General features: G+C 43.6%; 1 protein-coding gene across 4 annotated transcripts in view; it reads right to left on the bottom strand.

Annotated features, from left to right (window-relative positions):
• Positions 1-11,803: 11,803 nt before the first annotated feature.
• The window catches only part of qsox2 (quiescin Q6 sulfhydryl oxidase 2), a 61,185-nt gene continuing 50,591 nt past the window's right edge, over positions 11,804-22,397 (bottom strand). For 3 of the 4 annotated variants that reach the window (XM_064973813.1, XM_064973796.1, XM_064973805.1), the window contains 3 exons: positions 16,516-16,666; positions 16,109-16,297; positions 11,804-15,883 (listed from right to left, as the gene is read on the bottom strand). In XM_064973813.1, coding sequence (XP_064829885.1) covers positions 15,387-15,883; positions 16,109-16,297; positions 16,516-16,666 — 837 coding nt within the window. In that variant the 3' untranslated portion in view covers positions 11,804-15,386. The remainder of the gene's footprint in view (positions 15,884-16,108; positions 16,298-16,515; positions 16,667-22,397) is intronic. The other variant, XM_064973822.1, reaches the window with a different exon arrangement.

Genomic DNA, 22,397 nt, shown 5'->3' on the forward strand with positions numbered 1-22,397 from the left:
GATGTGCCTGTTATTTCTTATAATATGGCAAGGATAACTCATAGGTTATGGAGGATAAGTGGGTATTATCCGATACTGCTGGGATTATTGTCTAAAGACTATATTGAAAAGGATATTCTTGCAATTAAAGATTGAGGAAGGGCATGAAAACTTAATTTTGAAAGTCAGCTTCTGATTATCTAGCCAGCATTAATGTAGGATTTGTACTGCAGTGATAATCTAATGGTTATCTGCAGATGTGATGTTAGTAGTGGACTGATTAATAATAATATGTATTTTTCTAATGAATTGACACCCCTCCAAACATAGACTTGAGGTAAAAGGATTTTGATATATTAAAAGGCACAATCTGTAATTTCAACAGCCTGACCCTGCCACTGTAACTTAATAGAGCTGAGGAAATGTAACCACTTTTAGATTCATTTGGAGTTATGGATACAACACCAACATCATAGTTTTAAACATGGTGGGACAATTGTAAAGTGCTATTGCGTGTCAGTGCCAGATTTCTAACAGTGGTCACAACCGGAGCTTCACAATGAGCTAATAACAATCTTGATAGCACATAAACAAGAAAGGGTAACACTTTACAATACGGTTCCATTTGTAAAGGGTTTGTAATTGTTATTAACTGTTAATTAATCATTTGTAAATGCATTATCAGCCATTAATAAATGGGTTATAACAAATTGGTCAAAACAATGTGATAGCCAGTCAGTGCTTGCCATATAGTGAGCTACTATTTACCTCCAACTATTAACCATTTATAAATACACTTACAAATGCGTATAATATTGAACGCTTATGTACTGTATCATGCAAACTTTTTCCCAATGGTTGCATAGTTAAACAATATTTATTTTCTCACTTTTGGATGTGATGCATTCTTGCTCTGTTCCAGGAACAGAAATGTTTGGTTTCAGACCAATGGTCAACTCCCACGATGGGTCTTACATCTGAAACCCTGATGATACATTGGTACACTTTAACTCTATATCTCAAGATCTCAAGACCTGGAACGTGCCCAGAATGTTGTTGACACTGACATCATGTGACAGTGCGTTGTGAAGAATCATGATGGACGAGGTTATGAGAAGTGTGCAAAAGGCCAGAGAGAAGAGATTGCGCGAAAGAAACGTTCACAAGATAGAGAATTTCTCCTGTGTGAAAATGTGTATGTAATTTGTTTCACTTTTGAATACAGAAGTTCTGCTGTATACTTTAGCATGCTGCTCAGCTAGCTAACGTTTGCTAGCACCTCTGTCGTACCTAGCTAGCTAGGAGATATTAACCACAGATAGACATTCCACTGGAATGCATTTCAATTAACAGGTGTGCCTTCTTAAAAGTTAATTAATGGAATTTCTTTCCTTCTTTATGCGTTTGAGCCAATCAGTTGTGTTGTGACAAGGTATGGGGTGGTATACAGAAGATAGCCCTATTTGGTAAAAGACTAAATCCATATTATGGCAATCTGGAAAATTTCAAGAACTTTGAAAGTTTCTTCAAGTGCAGTAGCAAAAACCATCACAAGCACTATGATGAAACTGATAGATTCATGGCCTCCACAATCCCCCGACCTCAACCAAATTGAGATGGTTTGGGATGAGTCGGACAGCAGAGTGAAGGAAAAGCAGCCAACAAGTGCTCAGCATAGGTGGGAATGCATTCAAGACTGGATAAGCATTCCGGGTGAAGCTGGTTGAGAGAATGCCAAGAGTGTGCAAAGCTGTCAAGGCAAAGGGTAGCTACTTTAAAGAATCTGAAATATAAAATCTATTTCGATTAACATTTTTTTTTGTTTACGACATGATTCCATGTGTTATTTCACAGTTTTCACTATTTATTCTACAATGTAGAAAATAGTTAAAATAAAGAATAACCCTTGAATGAGTATGTGTTCTAACATTTTTTGACCGGTAGTGTATATACATTTTGGTAACTCCGTTATGTTTGTAGGTCTGTCACTTTAAAATAAGGTACACTCAGATCTTAGACATACAGTACTCATAGGCAGTATTTGGTACTCATCACTACATACATGTGAGAAGATTCAACACTTTATTAAACATGTTCAGTCAATGAATGGTGGGTATGAAGACCAAAACGTTCAACGTTGTGAGAGGATACCTCCTCCATTGTTTCCCCAACCGAAGGTATTACAGTTACCATTTCACACCAGAACATTCACCATACTTGGACTATCACAGAGATGCGATGTTGATTGAGTAATGTCGATGATGTACATTTGACCAGAGCATCAGGGTTTCAAAGGTCGGTCAAGACACATCATGAAAACCAACCTCTTCAGTTCCTGGGTCAGAGCAACAATGCATCATCACACCTAAAAAGGGAGACATGAACTATTCAGCTACTGAAAATAAGGTTGCATGATGATACAGAAGGGTTAAACTTATAAGCATTTGTAAGTGCATTTATAAATGGTTAATAACGGGAGGTAAATATTGTTTCTGTATTTATTATGGATCCCCGTTAGCTGCCAAGGCATCAGGTACTCTTCCTGTGGTGCAGCAACATAAGACAGTTACATAGTTTAAATACTACATGACATGACATTTCATAACACCTTACCCAACACATTCAGTGTGTTCCCTCAGGTCACCACCATAAAGTTACAATACAACATCCATGTGCACATGTGTGTAGAGTTCGTGTCTTATCTTGTGTATGCCTGTGCCTGGGGATTGTGAAGAGACCTTTGGTGGCATGTCTTGTGGGGTATGCATCGGTGTCCATATGCTAGTAGTTTAAACAGACACCTCAGTGCAATTCAGCATGTCAACACTTCTTACAAAAACAAGTAATGATTTAGTATCTCCTCCACTTTGAGCAATGAGAGCTTTACATGCATATCATTAATGTTATCTCTCCGTGTACATTTAATGGCCAGCCATGCTGCCCTGTTCTGGGCAAATTGTAATTTTCCGAGGTCCCTCCTTGTGGCACCTGACCACACGACTGAACAGTAGTCCAGGTGCGACAAAACTAGAGCCTGTAGGACCTGCCTTGATAGTGTTGTTAAAAAGGCAGAGTGCACTTTATTATGGACAGATTTATCCCATTTTAGTTACTGCAGTATCATGTTTTGACCATGACAGTTAACAAGCCAGGGTTAATCCAAGCAGTTTATTCACCTCAACTTGCTCAAGTTCCACATTATTTAGTACATTATTTAGTTGAGGTTTATGATTTAGTGAATGATTTGTCCCAACTACAATGCTTTTGGAAATATTTAGGACTAAATTATTCCTTGCCACCCATTCTGAAACTATCTGCAGCAGTTTGTTGAGTGTTGCAGTCATTTCACTCGCTGTAGTGACGTGTATAGTGTTGAGTCATCCGCATGCATAGTCACACTGGCTTTACTTAAGGCCAGGGGCATGTCATAAGTAAAGATTTTTTAAAGTATGTGGCCTAGACAGCTGCCCTGGGGAATTCGTGATTATACCTGGATATTTACATTTACATTTAAGTCATTTAGCAGACGCTCTTATCCAGAGCGACTTACAAATTGGTGAATTCACCTTCTGACATCCAGTGGAACAGCCACTTTACAATAGTGCATCTAAATCATTAAGGGGGAGGGGGGGTGAGAAGGATTACTTATCCTATCCTAGGTATTCCTTGAAGAGGTGGGGTTTCAGGTGTCTCCGGAAGGTGGTGATTGACTCCGCTGTCCTGGCGTCGTGAGGGAGTTTGTTCCACCATTGGGGGGCCAGAGCAGCGAACAGTTTTGACTGGGCTGAGCGGGAACTGTACTTCCTCAGTGGTAGGGAGGCGAGCAGGCCAGAGGTGGATGAACGCAGTGCCCTTGTTTGGGTGTAGGGCCTGATCAGAGCCTGGAGGTACTGCGGTGCCGTTCCCCTCACAGCTCCGTAGGCAAGCACCATGGTCTTGTAGCGGATGCGAGCTTCAACTGGAAGCCAGTGGAGAGAGCGGAGGAGCGGGGTGACGTGAGAGAACTTGGGAAGGTTGAACACCAGACGGGCTGCGGCGTTCTGGATGAGTTGTAGGGGTTTGATGGCACAGGCAGGGAGCCCAGCCAACAGCGAGTTGCAGTAATCCAGACGGGAGATGACAAGTGCCTGGATTAGGACCTGCGCCGCTTCCTGTGTGAGGCAGGGGCGTACTCTGCGGATGTTGTAGAGCATGAACCTACAGGAACGGGCCACCGCCTTGATGTTAGTTGAGAACGACAGGGTGTTGTCCAGGATCACGCCAAGGTTCTTAGCGCTCTGGGAGGAGGAAACAATGGAGTTGTCAACCGTGATGGCGAGATCATAGAACGGGCAGTCCTTCCCCGGGAGGAAGAGCAGCTCCGTCTTGCCGAGGTTCAGCTTGAGGTGGTGATCCGTCATCCACACTGATATGTCTGCCAGACATGCAGAGATGCGATTCGCCACCTGGTCATCAGAAGGGGGAAAGGAGAAGATTAATTGTGTGTCGTCTGCATAGCAATGATAGGAGAGACCATGTGAGGTTATGACAGAGCCAAGTGACTTGGTGTATAGAGAGAATAGGAGAGGGCCTAGAACAGAGCCCTGGGGGACACCAGTGGTGAGAGCGCGTGGCGAGGAGACAGATTCTCGCCACGCCACCTGGTAGGAGCGACCTGTCAGGTAGGACGCAATCCAAGCGTGGGCCGCGCCGGAGATGCCCAACTCGGAGAGGGTGGAGAGGAGGATCTGATGGTTCACAGTGTCGAAGGCAGCCGATAGGTCTAGAAGGATGAGAGCAGAGGAGAGAGAGTTAGCTTTAGCAGTGCGGAGCGCCTCCGTGATACAGAGAAGAGCAGTCTCAGTTGAATGACTAGTCTTGAAACCTGACTGATTTGGATCAAGAAGGTAATTCTGAGAGAGATAGCGGGAGAGCTGGCCAAGGACGGCACGTTCAAGAGTTTTGGAGAGAAAAGAAAGAAGGGATACTGGTCTGTAGTTGTTGACATCGGAGGGATCGAGTGTAGGTTTTTTCAGAAGGGGTGCAACTCTCGCTCTCTTGAAGACGGAAGGGACGTAGCCAGCGGTCAGGGATGAGTTGATGAGCGAGGTGAGGTAAGGGAGAAGGTCTCCGGAAATGGTCTGGAGAAGAGAGGAGGGGATAGGGTCAAGCGGGCAGGTTGTTGGGCGGCCGGCCGTCACAAGAAGCGAGATTTCATCTGGAGAGAGAGGGGAGAAAGAGGTCAGAGCACAGGGTAGGGCAGTGTGAGCAGAACCAGCGGTGTCGTTTGACTTAGCAAACGAGGATCGGATGTCGTCGACCTTCTTTTCAAAATGGTTGACGAAGTCATCTGCAGAGAGGGAGGAGGGGGGAGGGGGAGGAGGATTCAGGAGGGAGGAGAAGGTGGCAAAGAGCTGCCTAGGGTTAGAGGCAGATGCTTGGAATTTAGAGTGGAAGAAAGTGGCTTTAGCAGCAGAGACAGAGGAGGAAAATGTAGAGAGGAGGGAGTGAAAGGATGCCAGGTCCGCAGGGAGGCGAGTTTTCCTCCATTTCCGCTCGGCTGCCCGGAGCACTGTTCTGTGAGCTCGCAGTGAGTCGTCGAGCCACGGAGCGGGAGGGGAGGACCGAGCCGGCCTGGAGGATAGGGGACATAGAGAGTCAAAGGATGCAGAAAGGGAAGAGTGGAGGGTTGAGGAGGCAGAATCAGGAGATAGGTTGGAGAAGGTATGAGCAGAGGGAAGAGATGATAGGATGGAAGAGGAGAGAGTAGCGGGGGAGAGAGAGCGAAGGTTGGGACGGCGCGATACCATCCGAGTAGGGGCAGTGTGGGAAGTGTTGGATGAGAGCGAGAGGGAAAAGGATACAAGGTAGTGGTCGGAGACTTGGAGGGGAGTTGCAATGAGGTTAGTGGAAGAACAGCATCTAGTAAAGATGAGGTCGAGCGTATTGCCTGCCTTGTGAGTAGGGGGAAGGTGAGAGGGTGAGGTCAAAAGAGGAGAGGAGTGGAAAGAAGGAGGCAGAGAGGAATGAGTCAAAGGTAGACGTGGGGAGGTTAAAGTCGCCCAGGACTGTGAGAGGTGAGCCGTCCTCAGGAAAGGAGCTTATCAAGGCATCAAGCTCATTGATGAACTCTCCGAGGGAACCTGGAGGGCGATAAATGATAAGGATGTTAAGCTTGAAAGGGCTGGTAACTGTGACAGCATGGAATTCAAAGGGGGCGATAGACAGATGGGTAAGGGGAGAAAGAGAGAATGACCACTTGGGAGAGATGAGGATGCCGGTGCCACCACCCCGCTGACCAGAAGCTCTCGGGGTGTGCGAGAACACGTGGGCGGACGAAGAGAGAGCAGTAGGAGTAGCAGTGTTGTCTGTGGTGATCCATGTTTCCGTCAGTGCCAAGAAGTCGAGGGACTGGAGGGAGGCATAGGCTGAGATGAGCTCTGCCTTGTTGGCCGCAGATCGGCAGTTCCAGAGGCTACCGGAGACCTGGAACTCCACGTGGGTCGTGCGCGCTGGGACCACCAGACTAGGGTGGCCGCGGCCACGCGGTGTGGAGCGTTTGTATGGTCTGTGCAGAGAGGAGAGAACAGGGATAGATAGACACATAGTTAACAGGCTACAGAAGAGGCTACGCTAATGCAAAGGAGATTGGAATGACAAGTGGACTACACTTATCGAATGTTCAGAACGTTAAGCTTACGTAGCAAGAATCTTATTGACTAAAATGATTGAAATGATACAGTACTGCTGGAGTAGGCTAGCTGGCAGTGGCTACGTTGTTGACACTACACTAATCAAGTCGTTCCGTCGAGTGTAATAGTTTCTACAGTGCTGCTATTCGGGGGCTAGCTGGCTAGCTAGCAGTGTTGATTACGTAACGTTACGTTAAAAGAACGACAATAGCTGGCTAGCTAACCTAGAAAATCGCTCCAGACTACACAATTGTCTTAGATACAAAGACGGCTAAGTAGCTAGCTAGCTACGATCAAACAAATCAAACCGTTGTACTGTAATGAAGTGAAATGAAAATGTGATACTACCTGTGGAGCGAGGCGGAATGTTGACCGGGTTGTTGAAGTTCAATTCGGAAGACGTTGGCTAGCTGTTGGCTAGCTAGCTAGCAGTGACTCCTACGTTAAGGACGACAAATAGCTGGCTAGCTAACCTCGGTAAATTAAGATAATCACTCTAAGTCTACACACTCTAAGCTACACAATTACCTTGGATACGAAGACAGCAAAGACAACTATGTAGCTAGCTAACACTACACTAATCGAGTCATTGAGTGTAATAGTTTCTACAGTGCTAGTGGACGTTAGCTAGCTGCTGTGCTAGTGGACGTTAGCTAGCTGCTGGGCAGAAAGCAGTGTAGACTACGTTAGGACGACAAAATACGATCAGCAAAGACAACTATGTAGCTAGCTAACACTACACTAATCGAGTCGTTGAGTGTAATAGTTTGAAGAGGCTCCCATTAAAAGAACACCCTCTGTGTTCTGTTAGACAGGTAACTCTATCCACAATATAGGACAGGGTGTAAAGCCATAACATCTACGTTTTTCTATTGACAGACTATGATCAATAATATAAAAAGCCGCACCGCAGTCTAACAAAACAGCTCCCATAATCTTTTTATCATAAATTTCACTCTTCAGCCAATCTTCAGTCATTTGTCTGAGTGCTGTGCTTGAATGTCCTTCTATAATCTATAAGCGTGCTGAAAGTCTGGCAATTTGTTTACAGTAAAAAAGCATTGTATTTGGTCACACACATTTTTTTCCAGAAGATTACTAAGGGTTCTTAATAGGCTGATAGGTCAGCTATTTGAGCCAGTAAAGGGGGCTTTACTATTCTTGCTTAGCGGAAAAACTTTTGCTTCCCTCCAGGCTTGAGGGCACACACCTTCAAGTAGGCTTAAATTGAAGATAGGGCAAATTGGAGTGGCAATACCATCTGCTATTATCCTCAGTAACTTTCCATCCAAGTTGTCAGACCCCAGTGGCTTGTCATTGTTATAGACAATTTTTTTCCACTTCTTTCACACTCACAATTTACAGAATTCAAATTTGATCAGTTATACTTATGCATGTCATGCCTAAATTTGCTCATCTTGCCAATAGAAAAAAATCATTAAAGTAGTTGGCTCATTCTTCACAAAACCCACTGATATTGCCATCTGATTTAATGAAAGGAGATGAATTTGTATTTTGCCAAAATTTTAAGGTGTTCCAAATCTTTTTATCATTCTTTATGTAATTTCTTTGTTTCATACCATAGTTTCTTCTTTTAATTCAGTTTAGTGACATAATTTCTCAATTTGCAGTACATTTGCCAATCGGTACTGCAGCCAGACTTATTTGCCATTCCTTCTGTTATTTACAGTTGAAGTGGGAAGATTACATATACACTTAGTTTGGAGTCATTAAAACTCATTTTCCAACCACTGCACAACATTTTTGTTAACAAACTATAGTTTTGGCAAGTCCGTTAGGACATCTACAGACAGATTATTTCACTTATTCACTGTATCACAATTCCAGAAGGTCAGAAGTTTACATAGACTAAGTTGACTGTGCCTTTAAACAATTTGGAAAATCTCAGAAAATTGTGTCTTTAGAAGCTTCTGATTGGCTAATTGTCCTGTACTCGTGCTCCTGGATAGCACAACATTTTTGCTCCAGGATCTGAGACATTTCTCACCATTGAGCTGCCCAATACAACGGCCAGAGAAAGGAGTGGAGAAATCCTCCTATTCCCACCCCTTAGACAATTTGTTGAACCTTTCACCAGCCCACGAGAAGCAGGATAGCGTACGCTCGCTGCTCCTGACGATAGGTCCAGACCTCCCATAGCAGGCAGTGCGCTGTCAGCTCCAGAGAGAGGAGCGAAACTCGACAACGAAGCCGCTGCCGGAGTCAATATACACTGCTCAAAAAAATAAAAGGGAACACTAAAATAACACATCCTAGATCTGAATGAATGAAATATTCTTATTAAATACATTTTTCTTTACATAGTTGAATGTGCTGACAACAAAATCACACAAAAATTATCAATCAAAATCAAATGTATCAACCCATGGAGGTCTGGATTTGGAGTCACACTCAAAATTAAAGTGGAAAACCACACTACAGGCTGATCCAACTTTGCTGTAATGTCCTTAAAACAAGTCAAAATGAGGCTAAGTAGTGTGTGTGGCCTCCACGTGCCTGTATGACTTCCCTACAACGCCTGGGCATGCTCCTGATGAGGTGGCGGATGGTCTCCTGAGGGATCTCCTCCCAGACCTGGACTAAAGCATCCGCCAACTCCTGGACAGTTTGTGGTGCAACGTAGCATTGGTGGATGGAGCGAGGCATGATGTCCCAGATGTGCTCAATTGGATTCAGGTCTGGGGAACGGGCGGGCCAGTCCATAGCATCAATGTCTTCCTCTTGCAGGAACTGCTGACACTCCAGCCACATGAGGTCTAGCATTGTCTTGCATTAGGAGGAACCCAGGGCCAACCGCACCAACATATGGTCTCACAAGGCGTCTGAGGATCTCATTTCGGTACCTAATGGCAGTCAGGCTACCTCTGGCGAGCAGCCCCCCAAAGAAATGCCACCCCACACCATGACTGACCAACCGCCAAACCGGTCATGCTGGAGGATGTTGCAGGCAGCAGAACGTTCTCCACGGCGTCTCCAGACTCTGTCACATGTGCTCAGTGTCAACCTGCTTTCATCTGTGAAGAGCAAAGGGCGCCAGTGGAAAATTTGCCAATCTTGGTGTTCTCTGGCAAATGCCAAACGTCCGCACAGTGTTGGGCTGTAAGCACAACCCCCACCTGTGGACGTTGGGCCCTCATACCACCCTCATGGAGTCTGTTTAGGATCGTTTCAGCAGATGCACATTTGTGGCCTGCTGGAGGTAATTTTGCAGGGCTCTGGCAGTGCTCCTCCTGCTCCTCCTTGCACAAAGGCGGAGGTAGCGGTACTGCTGCTGGGTTGTTGCCCTCCTCCACGTCTCCTGATGTACTGGCCTGTCTCCTGGTAGCGCCTCCATGCTCTGGACACTACACTGACAAACACAGCAAACCTTCTTGCCACAGCTCGCATTGATGTGCCATCCTGGATGAGCTGCACTACCTGAGCCACTTGTGTGGGTTGTAGACTCCGTCTCATGCTACCACTAGAGTGAAAGCACCGCCAGCATTCAAAAGTGACCAAAACATCAGCCAGGAAGCATAGGAACTGAGAAGTGGCCTGTGGTTATCACCTGCAGAACCACTCCTTTATTGGGGGTGTCTTGCGAATTGCCTATAATTTTCACCTGTTGTCTATTCCATTTGCACAACAGCATGTGAAATGTATTGTCAATCAGTGTTGCTTCTTAAGTGGACAGTTTGATTTCACAGAAGTGTGATTGACTTGGAGTTACATTGTGTTGTTTAAGTGTTCCCTTAATTTTTTTGAGCAGTGTAGTTGGAGTCAGCACTGCCGTCAGACACAGGCAATCACAGCGATGAAGGCACAGGTAGATCAGGCACCAGTGCAGCGAAACTATTCCTTAAATCAATCTGCTCTGAATCTCTCGCAGTCAATCCTGTCCGTTTAGCAGCACGCCGCTGTTCTCTGTCTACAGGATTGAGGAGAAGTAGATAGAAACGACTTCCATGGCAGGCAAGTTCGAGGTAGCACAGGCCATTTGGATAGGGACAGATGACAATGCGGGCAAACACTTACCAGTTATTGCACTATTTTGACCAATGCGATATAACAGTTTATTAATAGTTTATAATGCATTTACAAATTATTAACTGTTAATAATGGAATTATAACACCCTTCACAAATTGAAACTTATTGTAAATCAAAAGGTAAACAAAAAATAACCAGGAGATGGTGAGGCAATTGTAAGCTGTGACAGATTGTAAGGTGCCTATCAAGGTTGCTACAATATTAAAGATCCTGAGCATTAAAAGATTTCACGTTTTTTTTGCCACCACCTCGTTCTATTTTTCAGCATTTCCTTGTACAGTAACTAATCACGGCCTATCTCACGGTGACGATAGATTGAACTGCACTCACGCTGCCTTGACTTCAAGGTTAAAAAAAAGACAGACAATCGCATCCGATATTCTGTAGGGTGAATGTGAGGCAATATTACAGTCAGGCAACAGTCCTTCTCCAATCTTCTAATATTACTGTAATGTACACAATTAAATAAAAAGCAATTTACACAAAAGGAAATTTGTTTTTACACAAAAATGTACACACTCAAAGTAAATCATAACTAGAAATATTTTTAACTCGAATAGGGCATAAGGTAAAGATGAACACAACTACTATCTACTTGGTGCTGTTCCAGGAAGTAGGATTAAATGAGACAGTCAGTGAACTGTTCCAAATCATCTTAACTTATTTTCGAGAAATATACTTGAAATTGGCATGGTATAATTGACTCGTCCAAACAACAATGCATATTCAAGTTTAGCTTAAATCAGAAAATCAAGAGTTAATTTGACTGCATATCAAAGTTAGCTGGCTTTATGAAACACTCCACCAGCGTTGTAGTTGTTTGCAGGTAGGCCTAAATGCTTGCTGCTTGCTGGACAACAACCTCTTCTCAAGTTTAAACGGGATCCTGGGACGTCACACCATTGACGTAAAAAATGTCAACAGTTAATTTAAGGGAATGTAAGGGTTAAGGTTAGGTAAGGGTAGTAGTTATGGTAGGGACGTCCCACGGATCCCTGATAGCACTAACCATTCTCAATCTGGGTTGGTCCGGAATACGTGAATATTTACCCTTTGTTAAATTACACTTAACAGTGGTTGGGCCAGTATCACTAGAGTTTCAGAGTTATTATAATGCCAGAGTTTTTATTATTCAAACAAAGTACAATTTCAAATGACCTATTATCAACCCTTGAAAATAAATGAAAAAATAAATGCACGGAGACCAAAAATACATGAAATAGTAAGAAATATAAATTAAATGCAGTAGAGTAAAAATTAAAATTAAAATCAATGATTTCCAGCAGCTCAAAAGTAGTATGTGCCAAAACGGTTTGTGCAACTTGTCCATCACTTTTTCAACATGAAGTAGCAGTGACAAGTCTTGACGCATCTAAATGCATTTTCTCCACATAAACGAGAACACACACTAGAAGTAACAAACACCTATTTACATAATTTGGTTTTATTTTCCAGTTCGATCAGATCCTGGCGACAATCTGACTGAGCTACATTGTGTAGCAAATTGTACAATTAATTGAGTTGCAAGTCTTCAAGTAAGCTTTGTCTATGTTTATGTGGCATAATATTATTTATTTCACAGAATTGATCAGGGAAGTCAATTTACACTTAAAATGTTCAAGTATACCACCAATCTATTGTGAATTCAAAGTTCCAATACAGTTACTTTTGGCAAAAAAACTAACAAACAAAAAACATTATCAAGGACCAGCACCTGAAACAAAACATATATGTTCTATTTACAATATTGTAGAGCATTCTATTTTGAGAAGCACTAAGTCTAACTTGGTTCAGAGCTACAGTAAGTGGTTCCATTCCTACCTGCATATCACATGCATTGCATTAAGTCTCAAATTAGAGGAACATTGCAGTTAGCTGAAGAACGTGCCCAATTTCAGATATAGAAACACACAACATTTCATAAAACCAGAATGCAGATTAGCAATATTGTGACTCAATCCTATTTACTCAATCATGTCACCATCGGACAAGTTTCTATCCAATGTTTCTGTCATTTTATGCATCAAATAAATCCATTTTAAGTAGAGAAATAAGCTTTTCAAAGACAATGAACAACAATGTACGGGCAGATGAACCATCAGATCACCTTTTATTAAGACAAGGGTATTTGAGTAATATTGGGTGTCAGTTTTGTTCGTGTAATGTACTATGACCTATACATTCTGAAGATAACTGGCTACAGCCCTATTTGTAGTACATTACAAGACCAAAAGTATGCTCGTCGAACATCTCATTCTAAAATCATGGGCATTAATATGGAGTCGGTCCCTCCTTTGCTGCTATAACAGCCTCCACTCTTCTGGGAAGGCTTTCCACTTTGTTGCCACAAAGTTGGAAGCACAGAATCATCTAGAATGTCATTGAACACTGTATCATGAAGATTTCCCTTCATTGGAACTAAGGGGCCTAGCCCAAACCATGAAGAACAGCCCCAAGCCATTATTCCTCCCCCACCAAACTTTACAATTGGCACTATGCATTGGGGGAGGTAGCATTCTCCTGGCAACCGCCAAACCCAGATTCATCCGTCGGATTGACAGCCGGTGAAGCGTGATCCATCACTCCAGAGAACGCGTTTCCACTGCACCAGAGTCCAATGGAGGCGAGCTTTACACCACTCCAGCCGATGCTTGGCTTTGCGCATGGTGATCTTAGGCTTGTGTGCGGCTGCTTGGCCATGGAAACCCATTTCATGAAGCATCCGACGAACAGTTCTTGTGCTGACGTTGCTTACAGAGGCAGTTTTGAACTCGGTAGTGAGTGTTGCAACTGAGGACATAAGATTTTTACAAACCTACATCACTCGGCGGTCCAGTTCTGTGTGCTTGTGTAGCCTACCACTTTGCGGCTGAGCCGTTGTTCCTCTTAGACATTTCCACCTCAGAATAACAGCACTTACAGTTGACCGGGGCAGCTCCAGCAGGGCAGACATTTGATGAACTGACTTGTTGGAAAGGTGGCATCCTATGATGGTGCAACATTGAAAGTCACTGAGCTCTTCAGTAAGGCCATTCCACTGCCAATGTTTGTCTATGGAGATTACATGGCTGTGTGCTCGATTTTATACACCTGTCAGAAACAAGTGTGGATGAAATAGCCGAATCCACACATTTTAAGGGATGTCCACATACTTTTGTATATACACTACTGCTAAAAATGTTGTCCATTAAAATAACATAAAATTGATCCGAAATATTGTAAATGAGAATTGTAGCTGGAAACAGCTGCCTAGAAGGTCAGCATCTTGGAGTCGCCTCTTCACTGTTGACGTTGAGACTGGTGTTTTGCGGGTACTATTTAATGAAGCTGCCAGTTGAGGGCTTGTGAGGCGTCTGTTTCTCAAACTAGACACTAACGTACTTGTCCTCTTGCTCAGTTGTGTACCGTGGCCTCCCACTCTTCTTTCTATTCTAGTTAGAGACAGTTTGCACTGTTCTGTGAAGGGAGTAGTACACAGCGTTGTACGAGATTTTCAGTTTCTTGGCAATTTCTCGCATGGAATAGCCTTCATTTCTCAGAACAAGAGTAGACTGACGAGTTTCAGAAGTTTTTTGTTTCTGGCCATTTTGAGCCTGTAATTGAACCCACAAATGCTGATGCTTCAGATACTCAACTAGTCTAAAGTCCAGTTTTATTGCTTCTTTAAATCAGCACAACAGTTTTCAGCTGTGCTAACATAATTACAAAAGGGTTTTCTAATGATCAATTAGCCCTTTAAAATGATAAACTTGGATTAGCTAATACAACATGAATTTGGAACACAGGAGTGATGGTTGCTGATAACGGGCTTCTGTACACCTATGTAGATATTCCATAATAAAAAACATCCTTTTCCAGCTGCAATTAGTCATTTACAATATTAACAATGTCGAAACTGTATTTACGATCAATTTGATGTTATTTTAAATGGACAAAAAATATATTTTCTTTCAAAAACAAGGACATTTCTAAGTGACCCCAAACATTTTAACAGTAGTGTATAGTGTATTATACCACATACTATCTGGACTAGAATAAATGATGAAATCACGTTAAGGCCACCTAGGGTCTGGGAGAATACAGAGGACTTCAAATGCACACCAAGTATTTAGACAACAAGCACTTGGGTAAAATAAGGCTGTACCTTGCTCCTCTCTTTCTCATGGTTATGGACCGACATTAATAGGTTGTAATAAGTGATCACCTTGTTACGTCTGGAAAATAATACATTGAGGTTGAAATCATAAATTCACACAGTAAGATTTTAGTAGTAGTCAATACAAATATTCCAGAGGTTATCCTTAGTCCATTAAAACATGACCAATACCGTTGAATTAGATAGAAAGATATAAAAAACACTTGATTAATTGGACTCTGCCATGGTTTTATACTAAAAACAATTCCTTACCATCATAGCTAAGAGACATTGTATTGGGAATGAATTGTGTACAGTCAAATCCTTCCCCCAAGACAATGTTATGGGGTTCTGTTATGGGACTAAAACGGTTTTAACCAGTCGCTATTGTAAAATACTTCATCTGAAGACTATTGCTTCACAGCAAATATTATACAGAACATAAACAAATAAATAAAAAATGTGACCTTCTAATCTAACTTAAAAAAGAAAACTCAATTCCCCAAAAAAACTATTTGCTTAGTCAAATGTGCAGACCTGGACCAGTAGACTGCTATACATATGGACGATTGTAGCGGATCTTCCACCTTTTGGAGCGGACTCGGAAAAAGAAGAACATGACCATGAGAAAGACACAGGAGAAAGCGTAGAGCACAACGCACAGACTCATGTCCACACTGGAGAAGCCCAGACCCAGGAAGCTCACCCCCGGCCTGGTCTCCCTGTGGGCCCCTGTGCCCGCCTGCCCTGCTCCCTCCACGTCACTCTGCTTGGCATGGACTAGGGAGCTCTCAGGGGCCACTGTCTTTACCTGTGTGGCTTTAATGGGCATGCTGTCAGGAGATCCGACGGCCTCCTGGTTTGGCTCATGCCGACTGCTGTACATGTGTTTGGGGGAGATGTTGGCGGCCCCGTAGTGCTGCTTGAGGAACATGAGCACCTTGTCTTCGTTCCACACATGGATGCCATCCTGCTCCTCGTGGCAGATGGGGCAGAGGTCCGGGCTGGGCCACTGGGTCTTGGGGAAGTGAGGGTCTTCACTCATTGTTCCTACAGAGAGGACACAGGGTCAATAACACAGGTATAACACAAGGTCAAGTTATTGTTGGCCCCACCAGTCATTTTGTCCGGCCAACTCAATTCTAACAGACGTTGCTTACTAACCTATACCACAGTATATATCTATTACACGGATTATATACTTCTAATGACAGTATATTCTTCAGGTTAGGTTTGAGATCTCAAACGATGCCGATATAGATGTAGGTTCCCCACCTGCGAGGCGTCCATTGACCTGGTTGTGTTTCCTCCAGAGCCACAGTACCGCCTGGTCCACAGACTTCACCTGGGGCAGAGACGCCACGGCCATCTCCTCAAAGTGCTTCCCACACTCCTGGCAGCCGAAGAAGTTCACAATGTACTTGCGCATTGTCTGCAGCACTGCCTTGGGATTCTCCTCCAGGCCTGATGGGACAGAAGGGAGGTGGTCAGGGGAACGAGAGAGAAGCACAGTCGATTTCTTGACAAGGCACACATTTCATAATCAACCCACAGTTGAGTTATTCATGATGGTACCAATCATGAGGTTGTCATCTATTTTCAAAGGTGTGCAGTGTCGCTATGACATGGATGTTTCTTAATTACACAAGTATTTCGCTGCATGTATGTGCATGCATACATACCGGTGTTGGCCAATGCGTCAGGCCGGCTGGCTGCCTGGACAGTCAGCACATGGAACAGGGTCCACAGTGAACAGGGGTAGCCCCTCAGTCCGACTCTGCTTCCCTGGCAACCTACCCATTGCAGCTGGTCACTCAGGAACATCCCTGAAATCTGAAGGTGGTCAGGGAGAGAGTCAGAAAAACTCACTACTAAGCCACAGAGTAGATCAGGGGTGTTAACGTTCACTGGACTAAACAAAACTGGACTGTCACAAGCTGCCAGTTTCGGTAATGCAGTTTGCGAAAAGTGGACCGAGGTTTTTCCATCCACTTCATACTGTATTATTAAGGCTGTAATGACATGTGTATTTGAACAGGACCGTCTAGTATGGGCCATCGGTTCACAGGATGTGCTATGCATGAGGTGAACCAAATTACAATTTTGAACACAATGTGCCAAATAGGAACATGGGAGAAAAAAACAATTCTGCCACGGCGCATGTACTACAGCTATCCACATTACATTTCTCAGCCAGCAAGATGAGTGACGTCACAGAACAGCAAAATCAGATATCCCCAGAGTGGTAGGCTAAACCATTCCACTGGTATTCCTCCGGAGGCGCTTTCAAGTTGCTAGTCCCACATGGAGAGAAACTTGCATTCTGATAAGCCCAGTCATTGCGAAACATTTCTAAATGCAAACATGGTAAAAACACAGTTGAAAAGAAAAGAGGCCGCCCGTCAATTTATGGGGAGTTTCTCCCATTCTTCTCTGCTGATCGTCTCAAGCTCTATCAGGTTGGATGGGGAGTGTCGCTGCACAGCTATTTTCAGGTCTCTCCAGAGATGTTCGATCTGGTTCAAGTCCGGGCTTTGGCTGGGCCACTCAAGGACATTCAGAGACCTGTCCTGATGCCACTCCTGCGTTGTCTTGGCTGTGTGTTTAGGGTAATTGTCCTGTTAGAAGGTGACCCTTGACCCAGTCTGGGTTCCTGAGTGCTCTGGAGCAGGTTTTCATCAAGGAACTTTCTGTACTTTGCTCCGTTCATCTTTCCCTTGATCCTGACTAGTCTCCCAGTCCCTGCCAATGAAAAACATCCCCACAGCATGAACCTGCCACCACCATGCTTCACAGTAGGGATGGTGCTAGGCTTCCTCCAGACGTGACACTTTGAATTCTTTGGCCTGAATGCTATCTTGGTTTCATCAGACCAGAGAATCTTGTTTCTCATGGTCCGATAGTCCTTTAGGCAAACTCCAAGCGAGCTGTCATGTGCCTTTTCCCTAGGAGTGGCTTCCTTTCTGGCCACTCTACCATAAAGGCCTGATTGGTGAAGTGCTGCAGAGATGGTTGTCCTTCTGGGGGGGTTTTCCCCATCTCCACAGAGGAACTGAAGCTCTGTCAGAGTGGCCATCGGGTTCTTGGTCACCTCCCTGACAAAGGCCCTTCTCCCCCATTTGCTCAGTTTTGCCTTGGTGAAGTCTTGGTGGTTCCAAACTTCTTCCATTTAAGAATGATGGAGACAACTGTGTTTTTGGGGACATCCAATGCTGCAGAAATGTTTTGGTACCCTTCACCAGATCTGTGCATCCTCAAAATCCTGCCTCGGAGCTCTACGGACAATTCCTTCGACCTCATGGCTTGGTTTTTGCTCTGACATGCACTGTCAACTGTGGGACCTTATATAGACAGCTGTGTGCCTTTCCAAATCATGTCCAATCAATTGAATTTACCACAGGTGGACTCCAATGAAGTTGTAGAAACATCAAGGATGATAAATGGAAACAGGATGCACCCGAGCTCAATTTTGAGTCTCATAGCAAAGGGTCTGAATATTTCTGTAAATAAGGTGTGTTAAAAAAAAAAAATTGTAATACATTAGCAAAAGATAAAAATATTTTCAGTGTCATTATGGGGTATTGTGTTTAGATTAAATCAATTATAACCTTATCAATCTATTTTAGAATAAGGCTGTGACATAACAAAATGTGGAAAAAGTGAAGGGGTCTGAATACCTTCAAAATGCACGGAATCTCGACGATTTGGTTCTACCGTACCTACCAACACATAAGACTCTGTCTTTACCTTCAAGTCTTTATTGATGATTGAGTGTAGTCTGGCCCCACAGTGCGAAGGCAAACGGCAAGGCACTGGAGTGACAAACCACCTTTGCTGTCTCTGCCTGGCCAGCTACCCTATCTTCACTGGGCTCTGCTGCCTCTGACCCTATTATCGAGGTTGAGTCACTGGCTTGATGGTGCTCCTCTTCCATCCAGCCTTCCTTCCTTCCTTTCTTTCTTTCCTTTCTTTCTTTCCTCGGGCTTGTGCGGTGGGGAAATCTTTGTGGGCTATACTCAGCCATATCTCAGGGTTGTAAAGTTAGTGGCCAGTCGATTTCCCTTTAGTGGTGTGGGGGCTGTGCTCTGCCAAAGTGTTATCCTGCCTGGTTGTCCCTGTCTGGGGGTAACTTTGGTCTGGGCCACGGTTTCCACGACCCCCCGTCTCGGTCTCCTGTATCTATACTACAATAGTCTATGTTCCCCGGGGGCTAGGGTCAGTCTGACATATCTGGTGTAATTCTCCGGTCTTATTTGGTGTCCTGTGTGATCCCAGATATCCTCTAATTCTCCCAACTCTCTCTCCCCTACCGAAGGACTTGAACCCTCGGATCATGTCTCTGGACTACCTGGCAGTCCCCGTCCCTAGTCCATGTGGTCGTGCTGCTGACCCAGTTTCTGCTGTTCTGCCTGCATCTATGGAACCCTGACCTGTTCACCAGACCCCCCCCCCCCCACACACACACGCGGTCTCATCGTGAGAGGATGTGATTACTATTTGACTCTTCTATGAACTTTTGAAAAACAATCTGGCAATATACTCAATTTAATGGCCATATATTCAATCTCTACCTGGCACAGTCAGAAGAGGACTGGCCACTCCTTAGAGCCTGGATGCTCTCTAGGTTTCGTCCTAGGTTCCTGCATTTCTAGGGAGTGTTTCCTAGCCACCGTGCATTCTACATCTGCATTGCTTGCTGTCTGGGGTGTTATGCTCGGTTTCTGTATAAACACTGTGACAACTTCTCTATAAATTCAATAGATTGATTGTTTAATTATTAAAATGGGGAGCCAGATACTTTCATAGCAGGAATCAACAATGTATAGGCTATTACTGTTGACCAAATTATGGTTTTAGAATAAATCTACAGGAAACATGCAAAACCACAGAAGATTACTGACATAAACAAAATGCGTCAGTAAGAGGGAGGCAATGCAATGTCTGTCAGTAATTTTCTGTTGATCGTCCCAGCTCTATACGGAGGCCTGATACAGCAGCCTATAGGGTTGGGCTGTATACCGTACAGCGCATTCGGAAAGTATTCAGACACATTCCCGTTTTCCACATTTTGTTACGTTACAGCCTTATTATAAAATGTATTAAATGAAAGGTTTTCATAATCTACAACCAATACCCAATTATGACAAAGCGTAAAAAGGTCTTAGAAATTGTTGCAAAAGTATAAAAAAAGGAAAAGAAACAAATACCTTAGACCCTTTGCTACAAGACTCGAAATTGAGCTCAGGTGCATCCTGTTTCCATTGATCATCCTTGAGATGTGGAGTCCACCTGTTGTAAATTCAATTGATTGGACATTATTTGGAAAGGCACACACCTGTCCATATAAGGTCCCACAGTGCATGTCAGAGCAAAAATCAAGCCATGAGGTGGAAGGAATTGTCCGTAAAGCTCAGAGACAGGATTACGTCGAGGCACAGATCTGGGGAAGGGTACCAAACATTGAAGGTCCCAAAGAACACAGTGGCCTCCATCATTCCACTTAAATGGAAGAAGTTTGGAAACACCAAGACTCTTCCTAGAGCTGGCCGTACGGCCAAACAGAGCAATCGGGGTAAAAGGGCCTTGGTCAGGGAGATAGCCAAGAACCCGATGGTCACTGACAGAGCACCAGAGATCCTCTGTGGAGATAGGAGAACCTTTCAGAAGGACAACCATCTCTGTAGAACTCCACTAATCAGTCCTTTATGGTAGTTTATAGACGGAAGCCACTCCTCAGTAAAAGGCACATGACAGCCCGCTTAGAGTTTGCCAAAAGGCACCTGAAGGACTCTCAAACCATGAGAAACAATATTCTCTGGTCTGATGAAAGAGTCACGTCTGGAGGAAACCGGTCACGATCCCTACGGTGAAGTATGGTGGTGGCAGCATCATGCTGTGGGGATGTTTTTCAGAGGCAGGCACTGGGAGACTAGTCAGGGTAGAGGGAAAGATAAATGGTGCAAAGTACAGAAAGATCATTGATAAAACCTTCTCCGGAATGCTCAGGACCTCTGGATGGGGCAATGGTTCACCTTCCAACAGGACAATGACCCAAAGCACACATCCAAGACAATGCAGGAGTGGGTTCGGGACACGTCTCTGAATGTCCTTGAGTGGCCCTGCCAGAGCCCGGACCTATAGAACATCTCTGGAGAGACCTGAAAACAGCTGTGCAGTGACGCTCCCCATCCAACCTGACAGAGCTTGAGAGGATCTGCAGAGAAGAATGGGAGAAACTCCCCAAATACAGGAGTGCCAAGCTTGTAGCATCGTACCCAAGAAGACTCGAAGCTGTAATCACTGTCAAAGGTGCTTCAACAAAGTAGAGTAAAGTGTCTGAATACTAATGTAAATGTATATTTCAGTTTATTTTTGATAAATTTGCAAAAACGTATTGCGTGTTGGTTAGAATAAGGCTGTAACGTAACAAAATATGGAAAAAGTCAAGGGGTCTGAATACTTTCCAAATGTACTGTTTCAATACCGTTGAAACTATTTGAAAAATTTTAATAAATGTAAATATTTGTAAATATCTGCAGTCAACTTGCACAATACGTTAGGAGATAAAGAACATTGTTTATCTGTCACATTATTATGAAATTTACGGTAGTCCCCAGTTATGTTGGGTCTGTTCACAAGCACACAACAAGAGACAGGAGCCTTGTGAGTCTCTTACTGTTGTGCAGCATGAGCCAGGTGATCGAATTACAGTATGGAATTCACAACTAAATGTTTGCCAGCAAAATATCGTCTAACTATTAAGTTTACTGTCTAAAATGTGCCAAATGCTAGCTAGTTAGCTTAGTGGTTAGATTCTTCCGTAATCAAGCCTTTGCTTGATAACAGCAGAGAATCCCCTCCTGGATCGAGAGCCTTGCTGGCTAATATTTGTTTAGTGTGTGCAACAAACTGCAAGTAGCATTTGCGTTACTTGTATAGTTTACGTGAAACTGTACAATATGTTCGGAATGCGCTCGTTAGCATTTAGTTATCATTCTCTATGGGATTTGACATGAGGTTGTTACCATTGCTAATTTGAAAAATTGTCCCTCCTTTTGGACTGAAACCCCCTGACAGAACAGTGGGCCAAGAACAGAGGTACATAACAAACCATTGATTTAGTGAACGGTTACAACCCTACTAATTTTGAAGGCGGCCTACAAGAACCTGTCGGATGTTGTGACCATTTGTTGGCAAAAACCAACATTTAATGAAAATGTGTTTTTGAGGAAATAAAGTTTTGGATACGTTAAACCCCCTGTACTTTATTGTAATGAAAACGTATTGTATGATTATTGAAAGTAAATAGTTAAAATAGTTTTTTTATTTTTACATGTTAGCTAGCATGTCCAATGTGAAAACGCTAGCTCAAACCTGCAGCTAACTTGGCCCATTCAAGATAACATGCTACAGATCAATGAAATCAGGCTGGTTTATAAACAAAATAATTATCTAGCTAGCTAGTAATGTAGTAGTATAAAGTTGTCATTTTACAATCAACATTTTAGTTATAAATACAAGTGGCTCAGACTTTCATTTTGTCAACAAGTAGCCATTTGTAAGA

Source organism: Oncorhynchus masou, chromosome 1, assembly GCF_036934945.1.
Source record: "Oncorhynchus masou masou isolate Uvic2021 chromosome 1, UVic_Omas_1.1, whole genome shotgun sequence".
Classification (NCBI taxonomy): Eukaryota; Metazoa; Chordata; class Actinopteri; order Salmoniformes; family Salmonidae; genus Oncorhynchus; species Oncorhynchus masou.